This window comes from Oncorhynchus kisutch, linkage group LG7, assembly GCF_002021735.2.
Source record: "Oncorhynchus kisutch isolate 150728-3 linkage group LG7, Okis_V2, whole genome shotgun sequence".
Classification (NCBI taxonomy): domain Eukaryota; kingdom Metazoa; phylum Chordata; class Actinopteri; order Salmoniformes; family Salmonidae; genus Oncorhynchus; species Oncorhynchus kisutch.
The window spans coordinates 40296122-40311360 of NC_034180.2; the positions used below are offsets into that span (position 1 = coordinate 40296122).

Below are 15239 nucleotides of genomic sequence, written 5' to 3' on the forward strand. Positions count from 1 at the left end.
GGGAAAGGAGGGATGGGGAAAGGAGCGATGGAGAAAGGAGGGATGGGGAAAGAAAGTCAAGGCCTGTTCAGATCAGGTGATGGCTGTTAGTAGGCCTATATATATATGAAACAAGTTGTTATGTACAGCCTCGTATATCATGTAACCCAAGCTGATTTTATAGTCTCCATATAACCCAACCCGGTCAGGCATTTTTTACATTTTGGTAATTTAGCTTACAGTTAGTGAATTAATCTTAAAATAGCTAGGTGGGACAACCACATATCACAGTCATAGTAAGTACATTTGTCCTCAGTAAAGTAGCTATCAGCATCTTGCCAGGTCGCAATTGTAAATGAGAACTTGTTCTCAACTTACCTACCTGGTTAAATAAAGGTGAAATAAATAAATAAAAAAGTGCTAGTGTTAGTTCACGAAAGGTATTATATATACTACAGTGCCTTGCGAAAGTATTCGGCCCCCTTGAACTTTGCGACCTTTTGCCACATTTCAGGCTTCAAACATAAAGATATAAAACTGTATTTTTTTGTGAAGAATCAACAACAAGTGGGACACAATCATGAAGTGGAACGACATTTATTGGATATTTCAAACTTTTTTAACAAATCAAAAACTGAAAAATTGGGCGTGCAAAATTATTCAGCCCCCTTAAGTTAATACTTTGTAGCGCCACCTTTTGCTGTGATTACAGCTGTAAGTCGCTTGGGGTATGTCTCTATCAGTTTTACACATCGAGAGACTGAAATTTTTTCCCATTCCTCCTTGCAAAACAGCTCGAGCTCAGTGAGGTTGGATGGAGAGCATTTGTGAACAGCAGTTTTCAGTTCTTTCCACAGATTCTCGATTGGATTCAGGTCTGGACTTTGACTTGGCCATTCTAACACCTGGATATGTTTATTTTTGAACCATTCCATTGTAGATTTTGCTTTATGTTTTGGATCATTGTCTTGCATTAATATGGAGTTGGTCCCCCCTTTGCTGCTATAACAGCCTCCACTCTTCTGGGAAGGCTTTCCACTAGATGTTGGAACATTGCTGCGGGGACTTGCTTCCATTCAGCCACAAGAACATTCGTGATGTTGGCACTGATGCTGGGCGATTAGGTATGGCTTGCAGTCTGCGTTCCAATTCATCCAAAATCTGTTCAATGGGGTTGAGGTCAGGGTTATTGTCATGCTGAAACAGGAAAGGGTCTTCCCCAAACTGCTGCCACAAAGTTGGAAAAAAGAGTCGTCTAGAATGTCATTCGTGTCTGTAGCTTTAAGACTTCCCTTCACTGGAACTAAGGTGCCTAGCCCAAACCATGAGAAACAGCCCCAGACCATTATACCTCATCCACCAAACTTTACAGTTGGCACTATGCATTGGGGCATGTAGCGTTCTCCTGGCATCCTCCAAACCTAGATTAGTCCATCGGACTGCCAGATAGTGAAGCGAGATTCATCACTCCAGGGAACGTGTTTCCACTGCTCCAGAGTCCAATGGCATTGCGCATGGTAATCTTAGGCTTGTGTGCGGCTGCTCGGCCATGGAAACCCATTTCATGAAGCTCCCAACGAACAGTTCTTGTGCTGACTTTGCTTCCAGAGTCCGTTTGGAACTAGTGAGTGTTGTAACCGAGGACAGACAACTTTTTCGCGCTACGCGTTTCAGCACGTGGCGGTCCCGTTCTGTGAGCTTGTGTGGCCTACCACTTCGCTGCTGAGCCGTTGTTGCCACTAGACATTTCCACTTCACAATAACAGCACTTACAGTTAACCGGGGCAGCTCTAGCAGGGCAGAAATTTTACGTACTGACTTGTTGGAAAGGTGTCATCCTATGACGGTGCCACATTGAAAGTCACTGAGCTCTTCAGTACGGCCATTCTACTGCCAATGTTTGTCTATGTAGATTGCATGGCTGTGTGCTCGATTTATACACCTGTCAACAATGGGTGTGGCTGAAATAACCAAATCCACTCATTTGAAGGAGTGTCCACATATTTTTGTATATATAGTGTATATAGATGAATATGTGCTGTGGGATTATTTAAGATACTATTTGAAGTAGTAGGGTTTCAGATGTTATCAGAAGATTTGCAGGGATTCTGCTGTCCTAGCTTCAGGGGGTAGCTGGTTCCTCCATTGTGGTGCCAGGACAGCTTGGACTGGGCTGAGTGGGAGCTTCCTTCCCATAGGGGTTGGAGTTCCAAGAGACCAGAGGTGGCAGAATGGAGTGCTCGGGTTGGGATGTAGGGTTTAAGCAGGCCTGTCAGACCCTATGGCTTTGACTGTGTAACTGAAGGCAGTGCCCCACTCATTACCCCACACTAGTCCACACCTCCTGACCTTTCAACCCTTGTCTCCCCCGGCAACTCTGCAGGACGGTGTCCAGGTGACGGAAAGTGGGAAGTTCCACATCGCCCCTGAGGGCTTCCTGGAGGTTAAGGACGTGGGTCTAGCCGACGGTGGACGCTACGAGTGTGTCGCCCGCAACCCTATTGGCTACCAGTCCGCTAGCATGGTGCTCACCGTCCTAGGTAAGACACAGCTAGAATATGCTAATCTAGTCTAACCCTAATTGTGGAGACATTGCAAGCTTTTGTTCCAGCCCTGCTCTAACACACCTGAATCAAATGTGTTTTTGCTGGGATAGAACCAAAGCCTACACACACCCCACTCCTCACCGGACCAAGGCTTTGTGACCGCTGTAATACAGCTATTGTAACACCATAATTTGGGCCTACTCCTCAGCTCTAGCCCCAGTGTTGCTTATTTTCCTTGGCCTGCCTGCACGCTGTCTCGTAGCCGATGCTAGCTAGTGTGCCGACAGCGAACTGTGACCATGTTGGGTTGTTGTTGGACGGGTCTGCAGCCTGCACATCAGACACTCAATTTTTTACATGGCACACTGTAGAACTTCACTATGCAGTCTGACAGAAATGTGTTCTGTTCCTTCCAATCTGCGTTCTGTTCCCTCCAACAAAATAAATTGTACAATCACCAGGAATTCATCAAAAAATCGGTTTAATTTAAGAAATCTGTTCCCAAGTATTCTCATGAATACAAAAATAGACATGATCGCGTCTCAATGTAGTCATGAATCTAGTTGCCTACCCCTGATCTAGGTTATAATGCTACCTCATGCTGTCTTGAACATGGCACAACAGATGACATATGCAGTTGAAACATCTGATTTCAGCAAATGATTCTATTGTTTTATTATCAGTGTTAGTTGATTTTACGACTGCCTTTGAAAGCAGTGCCTATCTGTTTGCAGTGCCTCCAGTAAGTAGACAAGGGGACACCTTTGTGACGTCGTCTATTGAAGAGGCCATCCGCAACGTGGACAGTGCCATCGAATCCACCAGGAGGCATCTGTTTGATGGGTAAGTCAAATGCCCTTTTAGTCAGCGGGTTGGAATCAGGCTTATGAATCTAAGCTTTGTTGCATTATCATTTCTGAACTCTTATCTTGAGTAATGTTTTGTGTGTAAGCTCTTTGAACTGATGATGTGGTTAACAGGAGCATGTTTCTATATGCACGTGCGCGCGCGCTCTCTCACACACACACACACACACACACACACACACACACACACACACACACACACACACACACACACACACACACACACACACACAGCCAGCCAGCCAGCCAGCCAGCCAGCCAGCCAGCCAGCCAGCTAGGGATTTCTAGCTCTGTGCTAATGACATGCCCAGATAGTGAACCTGCCTCTGGGCCCCCAGAGCTCAGTGGCTTCACAGGCTTGTGTGTTTGTGCTCTGTAACTGGCGCATCCACTAAAGGTCTTCTCACAGCCTGAGGACTTGGATTGCAATGCTCCGTCCGATGTGTCATCATCACTATATATGACTAGAATATCAAACATTCTTAATTTGGATCCTCTAAATACAATATATTCTTTGTAATACTACTTATTTATTTGTAATACTACATTCTGTATTTATTTGTAATACTACATACTGTATTTCTTTGTAATACTACATATTTCTTTATTTCTTTGTAATAATGCATACTGTATTTCTTGTAATTCTACATACTGTATTTCTTTGTAATAATGCATACTGTATTTCTTGTAATACTACATACTGTATTTCTTGTAATTCTACATACTGTATTTCTTTGTAATAATGCATACTGTATTTCTTGTAATACTACATACTGTATTTCTTTGTAATAATACATACTGTATTTCTTGCAATACTACATACTGTATTTCTTTTTAATAGTACACACTGTATTTCTTTGTAATAGTACACACTGTATTTCTTTGTAATAGTACATATTGTATTTCTTTGTAATAGTACATACTGTATGCGTGTATGTGTGTTTGTGTGTGCGTGTGTCTGTGTGTGTCATGGTTTATAAATGACACTTTCAAAGCAATTCATAAATAACAGTGTAGTTGTTGGGATGGCATCAAAGGATGTGATGCCCATATAAGGAATTGAAGTTGGTTAGGAGAATGTGCATGTTGAAGTTTTACTGCCTGCTCATGTCATTTGGGTCAGAAGGGATGTTTCATCATTCACTACTGGTAGACACATTAGAGTTGTTGTAACTGCCAAGAAAACATTAGAAATCTAAATAGGATCACATTTCTCTCTCTAAGCACCCCTCTTCGGTCCCTCTCCCTACCCCCTCCCTTCCCCTCCATCTCTCTCTCTGTAGTAACCCTCGTACCCCTGGAGAGTTGCTTGCCCTATTTCGTTACCCCAGGGACCCCTACACAGTGGGGCAGGCCAGGGCGGGGGAGATCTTCGAACAAACCCTGCTCCTCATCCAGAACCACGTCAACCAGGGCCTCATGGTCGACACCAACGGCACAGGTGAGACAGCAGAAAGACAGTACTGTGGAATAAAGAGGACATATAAGGCTTTGATTGAGTTATGAGTTAGCAGACTTTCTATGTAATGTGAACGTATGGAAGTGAGGAGGACATGCCAATGCCCCAATCCACAAACATTCAATGGGTTACTTCAGTTGGATTTTTTAAACATCTCTGGCTGTAGATAGATGTTTATGACATCTGTATGACATGTTCCTCTCATTCTGACCCATTTGACTGGATGCTCATAAAGGGTTTTACTACCGATACGTCATGCCTAATATGGTCTGTTGTCACGGGTGAAAGCCATCCCAGATTTGGAAAGAGCAATGTGTCCAATGACCGAAACAACAAGGGGACTGATCCCCCATATTTAGGATTTATGAGGGAGAGAGGGAGGGAGGGAGAGAGGGAGGGAGAGAGAGAGAGAGAGAGAGAGAAAAGGCTCAGTGTTTTCACTGGTTATGACAACAGTCAAGTGTTCATTGTTACACCGGGCCCTAACTTTTGCACGCCAGCAAAAATAATGTAGCCTGTTTGGTTTATGTCTATGTGACCTGGGACACCCTCTCCACCCACACACTGCTACCCCGAAGGTTGTGTATGGCTGGATCAATTCTGTGAATGACCAGAGGGTGGAGGTGGAAGGGTGGGACTCGGGGGGAGATGGGAGGGTTGGTGATGTTTCATCAGCCAGCTGAATTCTGACGAGAAGTCTCACTTTTCCCCATTGAGTTGAGTTACACAAAGCACCTCACACATCACACAAACACACACACTGAGCTGTAACACAGGAGCTGTCTAGTTTCCCAGGGAGTTAGCGCATGTCAGAGGAACACTCTTTGTCCTCAAGATGCAGGTTTACATTCCCAGGGCAAACATTAGCAGCCTACATGCTCCTCTGTTAGGTGGAACTATATTGATATAGTGGTGTAGTACACAGCCCTGTGCTTGTTTCCTCTGTATGTGGCCTTATACAGTACACCATAAAGTACACCTCCTGTCCCTCCCTTTGTCCCCAGCATTTCGCTACAATGACCTGGTGTCCCCTCACTTCCTGGATGTGATCGCCAACCTGTCAGGCTGCACGGCTCACCGCCGCTTCAACAACTGTTCTGACATCTGCTTCCACCAGAAGTACCGCAGCCACGACGGCACCTGCAACAACCTGCAGCACCCCATGTGGGGCGCTTCCCTCACCGCCTTCCAACGCCTCCTCAAGTCAGTCTACGACAACGGCTTCAACCTGCCGCATGGCGCCAGCAGCCGCCATCACAACGGCCACGCCCTGCCTCTGCCCCGCCTCGTTTCCACCACCATGATCGGCACGGAGACCATCACCCCAGATGACCACTACACCCACATGCTCATGCAGTGGGGACAGTTCCTGGACCATGATCTAGATTCCACAGTTGCCGCCCTCAGCCAATCACGTTTCTCAGACGGCCAGCTGTGTACCAACGTGTGCACCAATGACCCTCCCTGCTTCCCCATCCAGTTCCCCCCGGGGGACCCTCGGCAGGCGCGCAGCGGGGCACGCTGCATGTTCTTTGTGCGTTCCAGTCCTGTGTGCGGCAGCGGCATGACATCACTCCTCATGAACAGCGTGTTTCCACGGGAACAGATCAACCAGCTGACATCGTACATCGACGCGTCCAACGTGTACGGCAGCTCACGCCACGAGTCAGAGGAGGTCCGCGACCTGGCCAGTCAGAGGGGACTGCTGAGGCAGGGCATCGTCCAGCGCTCTGGGAAGCCCCTGCTACCCTTCGCCACTGGGCCCCCTACAGAGTGTATGAGGGATGAGAACGAGAGCCCCATTCCCTGCTTCCTGGCTGGAGACCACAGGGCCAACGAGCAGCTAGGTCTGACAGCCATGCACACCGTGTGGTTCAGGGAACACAACCGCATAGCTACAGAGCTGCTCAGACTCAACCCACACTGGGACGGAGACACCATCTACCACGAGGCAAGGAAGATAGTTGGCGCACAGATGCAGCACATCACCTACAACCACTGGCTGCCCAAGGTAAGGACTACTCTACTATATAGATCAAGTACTCTCTCATACTCTAACCATGGTAAGGACTACTCTACTATATAGATCTAGTAATCTCTCATACTCTAACCAAGGTAAGGACTACTCTACTATATAGATCTAGTACTCTCTCATACTCTAACCAAGGTAAGGACTACTCTACTATATAGATCTAGTACTCTCTCATACTCTAACCAAGGTAAGGACTACTCTACTATATAGATCTAGTACTCTTTCATACTCTAACCAAGGTAAGGACTACTCTACTATATAGATCTAGTACTCTCTCATACTCTAACCAAGGTAAGGACTACTCTACTATATACAGTGCCTTGCGAAAGTATTCGGCCCCCTTGAACTTTGCGACCTTTTGCCACATTTCAGGCTTTAAACATAAAGATATAAAACTGTATTTTTTTGTGAAGAATCAACAACAAGTGGGACACAATCATGAAGTGGAAGGACATTCATTGGATATTTCAAACTTTTTTAACAAATCAAAAACAGAAAAATTGGGCGTGCAAAATTATTCAGCCCCTTTACTTTCAGTGCAGCAAACTCTCTCCAGAAGTTCAGTGAGGATCTCTGAATGATCCAATGTTGACCTAAATGACTAATGATGATAAATACAATCCACCTGTGTGTAATCAAGTCTCCGTATAAATGCACCTGCACTGTGATAGTCTCAGAGGTCCATTAAAAGCGCAGAGAGCATCATGAAGAACAAGGAACACACCAGGCAGGTCCGAGATACTGTTGTGAAGAAGTTTAAAGCTGGATTTGGATACAAAAACATTTCCCAAGCTTTAAACATCCCAAGGAGCACTGTGCAAGCGATAATATTGAAATGGAAGGAGTATCAGACCACTGCAAATCTACCAAGACCTGGCCATCCCTCTAAACTTTCAGCTCATACAAGGAGAAGACTGATCAGCCAAGAGCCAAGAGGCCCATGATCACTCTGGATGAACTGCAGAGATCTACAGCTGAGGTGGGAGACTCTGTCCATAGGACAACAATCAGTCGTATATTGCACAAATCTGGCCTTTATAGAAGAGTGGCAAGAAGAAAGCCATTTCTTAAAGATATCCATAAAAAGTGTTGTTTAAAGTTTGCCACAAGCCACCTGGGAGACACCAAACATGTGGAAGAAGGTGCTCTGGTCAGATGAAACCAAAATCGAACTTTTTGGCAACAATGCAAAACGTTATGTTTGGCGTAAAAGCAACACAGCTCATCACCGTGAACACACCATCCCCACTGTCAAACATGGTGGTGGCAGCATCATGGTTTGGGCCTGCTTTTCTTCAGCAGGGACAGGGATGATGGTTAAAATTGATGGGAAGATGGATGGAGCCAAATACAGGACCATTCTGGAAGAAAACCTGATGGAGTCTGCAAAAGACCTGAGACTGGGACGGAGATTTGTCTTCCAACAAGACAATGATCCAAAACATAAAGCAAAATCTACAATGGAATGGTTCGAAAATAAACATATCCAGGTGTTAGAATGGCCAAGTCAAAGTCCAGACCTGAATCCAATCGAGAATCTGTGGAAAGAACTGAAAACTGCTGTTCACAAATGCTCTCCATCCAACCTCACTGAGCTCGAGCTGTTTTGCAAGGAGGAATGGGAAAAGATTTCAGTCTCTCGATGTGCAAAACTGATAGAGACATACCCCAAGCGACTTACAGCTGTAATCGCAGCAAAAGGTGACGCTACAAAGTATTAACTTAAGGGGGCTGAATAATTTTGCACGCCCAATTTTTCAGTTTTTGATTTGTTAAAAAAGTTTGAAATATCCAATAAATGTCGTTCAACTTCATGATTGTGTCCCACTTGTTGTTGATTCTTCACAAAAAAATACAGTTTTATATCTTTATGTTTGAAGCCTGAAATGTGGCAAAAGGTCGCAAAGTTCAAGGGGGCCGAATACTTTCGCAAGGCACTGTAGATCTAACCAATGTTCCTGTGAAAGGTCTTCAGATTGATTAAAGGTGCTGTCTCTGTAAATGATTATTATTGGTGATGATGATGATGATGGTCACCCCCTCCCTCAGATCATGGGTGACGCGGGGAGGAAGCTGATTGGCGACTACCACGGCTACAACCCCAACATCAATGCCGGCATCCTCAACGCCTTCGCCACGGCTGCCTTCCGCTTCGGACACACCCTCATCAACCCCATCCTGTACCGGCTGGACGAGCACTTCCAGCCCATCCCCCAGGGCCACATCTCCCTGCACCGTGCCTTCTTCTCCCCCTTCCGCATCGTCAATGAGGGGGGCATCGACCCCCTACTGCGGGGCCTGTTCGGCGTGGCGGGGAAGATGCGCGTGTCGACCCAGCTGTTGAACACGGAGCTGACGGAGAGGCTGTTCTCCATGGCCCACTCCGTGGCACTGGACCTGGCCGCCATGAACATCCAGAGAGGAAGGGATCATGGGATACCGCCCTACAACGACTACCGGACCTTCTGTAACCTGACCTCGGCACAGAGCTTTGACGACCTGAGAAACGAGATCCAGAACCCCCAAGTCAGGGAGAAGCTGCAGAGGTGCAAACCAGGTTTTAGCTATCAATCATTTGCAGACACACTTGAACTGTGGCTCCATTGGGGTTGAGTTACAGTGCTCTGACTGTCTGTCTGTCTATTCCTATCTCTCCAGGCTATACGGCACTCCCCTGAACATCGACCTGTTCCCTGCTCTGATGGCTGAGGACCTGGTTCCTGGGAGCCGGCTGGGACCCACCCTCATGTGTCTGCTGGCTGCCCAGTTCAAACGCCTTAGAGATGGGGACCGGTGAGCTCACATCCCCTCAGCTACCAATTCTTGTCAAATTAATTATGCTCATCATCAACACATTTTTTAGAAGGATGAGAGGGAGAGAGAGAGAGAGAGAGAGTGTAGGTTTTGTCTATATGGTGTGGGTTTACATGTAACCCTCCATCCTCTCCTCCTGGGTTGTGCTTCCAGGTTCTGGTATGAGAACCCAGGTGTATTCAACCCGGCCCAGCTGACCCAGCTGAAGCAGGCATCTCTGACAAGGGTGCTGTGTGACAACGGTGACAACATCACTCGTATCCAGCAAGACGTGTTCAGCGTGGCACAGCTGCCCCACGGATATGGCAGCTGTGACGACGTCCCCAACATTGACCTGCGCATGTGGCAGGACTGCTGCGAAGGTAGGTAACATAGAATATAAAACACACATTCATTCTGTCTTGAATTACTCCTTATTCCTTAAATAGTGCACTACTTTTTGTCACAGACATAGTGTATTGTCTTTCTATGTCTTTGGTGAAATCAAATCAAATGTATTTATATAGCCCTTCGTACATCAGCTGATAACTCAAAGAGCTGTACAGAAACCCAGCCTAAAACCCCAAACAGCAAGCAATGCAGGTGTAGAAGCACGGTGGCTAGGAAAAACTCCCTAGAAAGGCCCAAACCTAGGAAGAAACCTAGAGAGGAACCAGGCTATGAGGGGTGGCCAATCCTCTTCTGGCTGTGCCGGGTGGAGATTATAACAGAACATGGCCAAGATGTTCAAATGTTCATAAATGACCAGCATGGTCAAATAATAATAATAATAATAATCACAGTAGTGGTCGAGGGTGCAGCAAGTCCGCACTTCAGGAGTAAATGTCAGTTGGCTTTTCATAGCCGATCATTAAGAGTATCTCTACCACTCCTGCGGTCTCTAGAGATTTGAAAACAGCAGGTCTGGGACAGGTAGCACGTCCGGTGAACAGGTCAGGATTCCATAGCCGCAGGCAGAACAGTTGAAACTGGAGCAGCAGCATGGCCAGGTGGACTGGGGACAGCAAGGAGTCATCATGCCAGGTAGTCCTGAGGCATGGTCCTAGGGCTCAGGTCCTCAGAGAGAGAGAAAGAAAGAGAGAAAGAGAGAATTAGAGAGAGCATACTTAAATTCACACAGGACACCGGATAAGGCAGGAGAAGTACTCCAGATATAACAAACTGACCCCTAGCCCCCCGACACATAAACTACTGCAGCATAAATACTGGAGGCTGAGACAGGAGGGGTCAGGAGACACTGTGGCCCCATCCAATGATATCCCCGGACAGGGCCAAACAGGAAGGATATAACCCCACCCACTTTGCCAAAGCACAGCCCCCACACCACTAGAGGGATATCTTCAACCACCAACTCACCATCCTGAGACAAGGCCGAGTATAGCCCACAAAGATCTCCACCATGGCACAACCCAAGGGGGGTCGCCAACCCAGACAGGAAGATCACATCAGTGACTCAACCCACTCAAGTGATGCACCCCTCCTAGGGACGGCATGAAAGAGCACCAGTAAGCCAGTGACTCAGCCCCTGTAATAGGGTTAGAGGCAGAGAATCCCAGTGGAAAGAGGGGAACCGGCCAGGCAGACACAGCAAGGGCGGATCGTTGCTCCATAGCCTTTCCGTTCACCTTCCCACTCCTGGGCCAGACTACACTCAATCATATGACCCACTGAAGAGATGAGTCTTCAGTAAAGACTTAAAGGTTGAGACCGAGTTTGCGTCTCTGACATGGGTAGGCAGACCGTTCCATAAAAATGGAGCTCTATAGGAGAAAGCCCTGCCTCCAGCTGTTTGCTTAGAAATTCTAGGGACAATTAGGAGGCCTGCGTCTTGTGACCGTAGCGTATGTGTAGGTATGTACGGCAGAACCAAATCAGAGAGATAGGTAGGAGCAAGCCCATGTAATGCTTTGTAGGTTAGCAGTAAAACCTTAAAATCAGCCCTTGCCTTAACAGGAAGCCAGTATAGGGAGGCTAGCACTGGAGTAATATGATCAATTCTGAGGGCTTCACCATGAGGGCTTCACCATGTTTAATTCAAATGTACAGCTGTGTGTCATCCGCATAGCAGTGAAAGTTAACATTATGTTTTCGAATGACATCCCCAAGAGGTCAAATATATAGTGAAAACAATAGTGGTCCTAAAACAGAACCTTGAGGGACACCGAAATGTACAGTTGATTTGTCAGAGGACAAACCATTCACAGAGACAAACTGATATATTTCCGACAGATAAGACCTAAACCAGGCCAGAAGTTGTCCGTGTAGACCAATTTGGGTTTCCAATCTCTCCAAAAGAATTTGGTGATCGATGTTATCAAAAGCAGCACTAAGGTCTAGGAGCACGGGGACAGATGCACAGCCTCGGTCTGATGCCATTAAAAGGTCACTTAACACCTTCACAAGTGCAGTCTCAGTGCTATGATCGGGTCTAAAACCAGACTGAAGCATTTCGTATACATTTTTTGTCTTCAGGAAGGCAGTGAGTTGCTGCGCAACAGCTTTTTCAAAAATGTTTGAGAGGAATGGAAGATTCGATATAGGCCGATAGTTTTTTATATTTTCTGGGTCATGGTTTGGCTTTTTCAAGAGAGGCTTTATTACTGCCACTTTTAGTGAGTTTGGTACACATCCGGTGGATAGAGAGCCATTTATTATGTTCAACATAGGAGGGCCAAGCACAGGAAGCAGCTCTTTCAGTAGTAGATTTCATGACTAGAAGCTCAAAAGACGAAAACGTCTTTTTTTTTTTGTAAATAGAAATTTGCTATCGTAAATGTTAGCAACACCTCCTCCTTTGCGGGATGCACGGGGGATATGGTCACTAGTGTAACCAGGAGGTGAGGCCTCATTTAACACAGTAAATTCATCAGGCTTAAGCCATATTTCAGTCAGACCAACACATCAAGATTATGATCAGTGATTAGTTAATTGACTGTAACTGCCTTTGAAGTGAGGGATCTAACATTAAGTAGCCCTATGTTGAGATGTAAGGTATCACGATCTCTTTCAATAATGGCAGGAATGGAGGAGGTCTTTATCCTAGTGAGATTGCTAAGGCGAACACCGCCATGTTTAGTTCTGCCCAACCTAAGTCGAGGCACAGACACGGTCTCAATGGGGATAGCTGAGCTGACTACACTGACTGTGCTAGTGGCAGACTCCACTAAGCTGGCAGTCTGGCTGACAGCCTCCTGCCTGGCCTGCACCCTATTTCATTGTGGAGCTAGAGGAGTTAGAGCCCTGTCTATGTTGGTAGATAAGATGAGAGCACCCCTCCAGCTAAGATGGAGTCCGTCACTCCTCAGCAGGCCAGGCTTGGTCCTGTTTGTGGGTGAGTCCCAGAAAGAGGGCCAATTATTTACAAATTCTATCTTTTGGGAGGGGCAGAAAACAATTAAGTTGTGATTGAGTTGTGAGACTGCTGTAGAGCTCATCACTCCCCCTAACTGGGAGGGGGCCAGAGACAATTACTCGATGCCGACACATCTTTCTAGCTGATTTACACGCTGAAGCTATGTTTCGCTTGGTGACCTCTGACTGTTTCATCCTAACATCGTTGGAGACGACGTGGATAACAATATCTCTATACTCTCTACACTCGCCAGTTTTAGCTTTAGCCAGCACCATCTTCAGATTAGTCTTAACGTCGGTTGCCCTGCCCCCTGGTAAACAGTGTATGATCGCTGGATGATTCGTTTTAAGTCTAATACTGCGGGTAATGGAGTCGCCAATGACTATGGTTTTCAAATTGTCAGAGCTAATGGTGGAAAACTTCGGCGTCTCAGACCCTGTAACGGGAGGAGTAGAGACAAGAGAAGGCTCGGCCTCAGACTCCGACTCGCTGCTTAATGGGGAAACCGGTTGAAAGTTTCTGTCGGCTGAATGTGCGACACCGGTTGAGCATTCCTACAGCATTTCCCCCCAGAAGCCATGAGAAAGTTGTCCGGCTGCGGGGACTGTGCGAGGGGATTTATACTAACGTTACTATCTGTACTTACTGGTGGCACAGACGCTGTTTCATCCTTTCCTACACTAAAATTACCCTTGCCTAACGATTGTGTCTGAAGCTGGGCTTGCAGCACAGCTATCCTCGCCGTCAGGTGATCGTTCTCCTGTATATGATGTGTACGGCGACTGCAATTAGAAGGCATCATGTTAATGTTACGACTTAGCTTCGGCTGTTGGAGGTCCTGACGAACCACGTCCAGATAAAGCGTCCGGAGTGAAAAAGTTGAATGAAAAAAAGTTGAGTGAAGGAAAAGCCAAAAATATAAACGGTAATTAAAAAGTAAAAACCGTAAAGTTGTCAGGTAGCAAAGTAAGGTTGGCAACAAAACGTACAGCAACACGTAAGCAAATCTGCACGTTGTGAAAAGTAGTGATCTGTGGGAATGGGGAGTCTCTGGGATTGGTTGTGTTGATGCTGTTTACATGTTGTGGAGTGTATCTATGGTCCAATACTCTTGAGTCAACTTCCTCCTCTTCTTCATCAGAATGGAATAATTTTAGGATTTACTGCTTCAAATATATTTTTTTAAGATACCCAGACTGTTGGTACTGTTGGTACACAGGGTTATACACGGTTACGCAGGGTTAATATTTGGACGCTTATTTCTGTGGAATGTGATGTGGGAAGAAACAGGACAAGAGAGGCTCTACATTTGATTACGAGACACCTGACTAGGCTTTGGGTAATAATTGGTCAGTGCCCAACAGTGTTTGAGACTGCATTTACAAAAGCTTTGTGCATTTGTCTGACAGTGCTATCTGTATGACTGCTGTCATTTGCCTGCATGTGAAAACAACAAACCCAGATATGATAGGACAGAGATTAAATAATACAAATGTCTTCAGGCTTTGTCTCATCACAGTGAAAAGGGCCATTGACTAGCTAGATTGGATCCCCAGTTGTGGCTGTATAGGTTAGGGTGTGGGTACAATTAGAATTGATTAGTGGGTCAAGAATGTACCTTTGATCAACATTACCATAATTGCCATGGTTTATTTTTCAGATTTTGGTAGTGTGTTTGTCTTGAGAGATATATGTAATCAGCTACCTGCTCTACTGTTCCCTGCTACCTTCTGACCCCAGCCTCCTGGTACTACCCTCTGACCCCAGACTCCTAGTACTACCGTCTGTCCCCAGCCTCCTGGTACTACCGTCTGACCCCAGCCTCCTGGTACTACCCTCTGACCCCAGCCTCCTGGTACTATTCTCTGACCACAGCCTCCTGGTACTACTTTCTGACCCCAGCCTCCTGGTACTACCCTCTGACCCCAGCCTCCTGGTACTACCCTCTGACCCCAGCCTCCTGGTACTACCCTCTGACCCCAGCCTCCTGGTACTACCTTCTGACCCCAGACTCCTGGCTTTTTAAGACATTACCATGTGATTGTAAGGGTTACATATTATATTGAGAGTTAGCCCTGATGTTGTACATTCCATCCCAGGGTTCCATTGACTAACCCAGCAGTACATGACTGGGATGACAGTAGGTATGAGTATGAGGGCTTTCAGTGGGGGTTTGTCTCGCCCCATCTAC

The 15239-nt window shown here is 46.3% G+C and overlaps 1 protein-coding gene across 3 annotated transcripts in view; it reads left to right on the forward strand.

The window, feature by feature from the left end:
• LOC109893786 (peroxidasin homolog) overlaps positions 1-15239 on the forward strand; it is a 92833-nt gene that overhangs the window by 66006 nt on the left and 11588 nt on the right. For all 3 annotated transcript variants that reach the window (XM_031829094.1, XM_031829095.1, XM_031829096.1), the window contains 7 exons: positions 2363-2519; positions 3260-3368; positions 4675-4832; positions 5855-6861; positions 8932-9428; positions 9541-9675; positions 9850-10058. In XM_031829094.1, the coding sequence (XP_031684954.1) occupies positions 2363-2519; positions 3260-3368; positions 4675-4832; positions 5855-6861; positions 8932-9428; positions 9541-9675; positions 9850-10058 (2272 nt within the window). The remainder of the gene's footprint in view (positions 1-2362; positions 2520-3259; positions 3369-4674; positions 4833-5854; positions 6862-8931; positions 9429-9540; positions 9676-9849; positions 10059-15239) is intronic.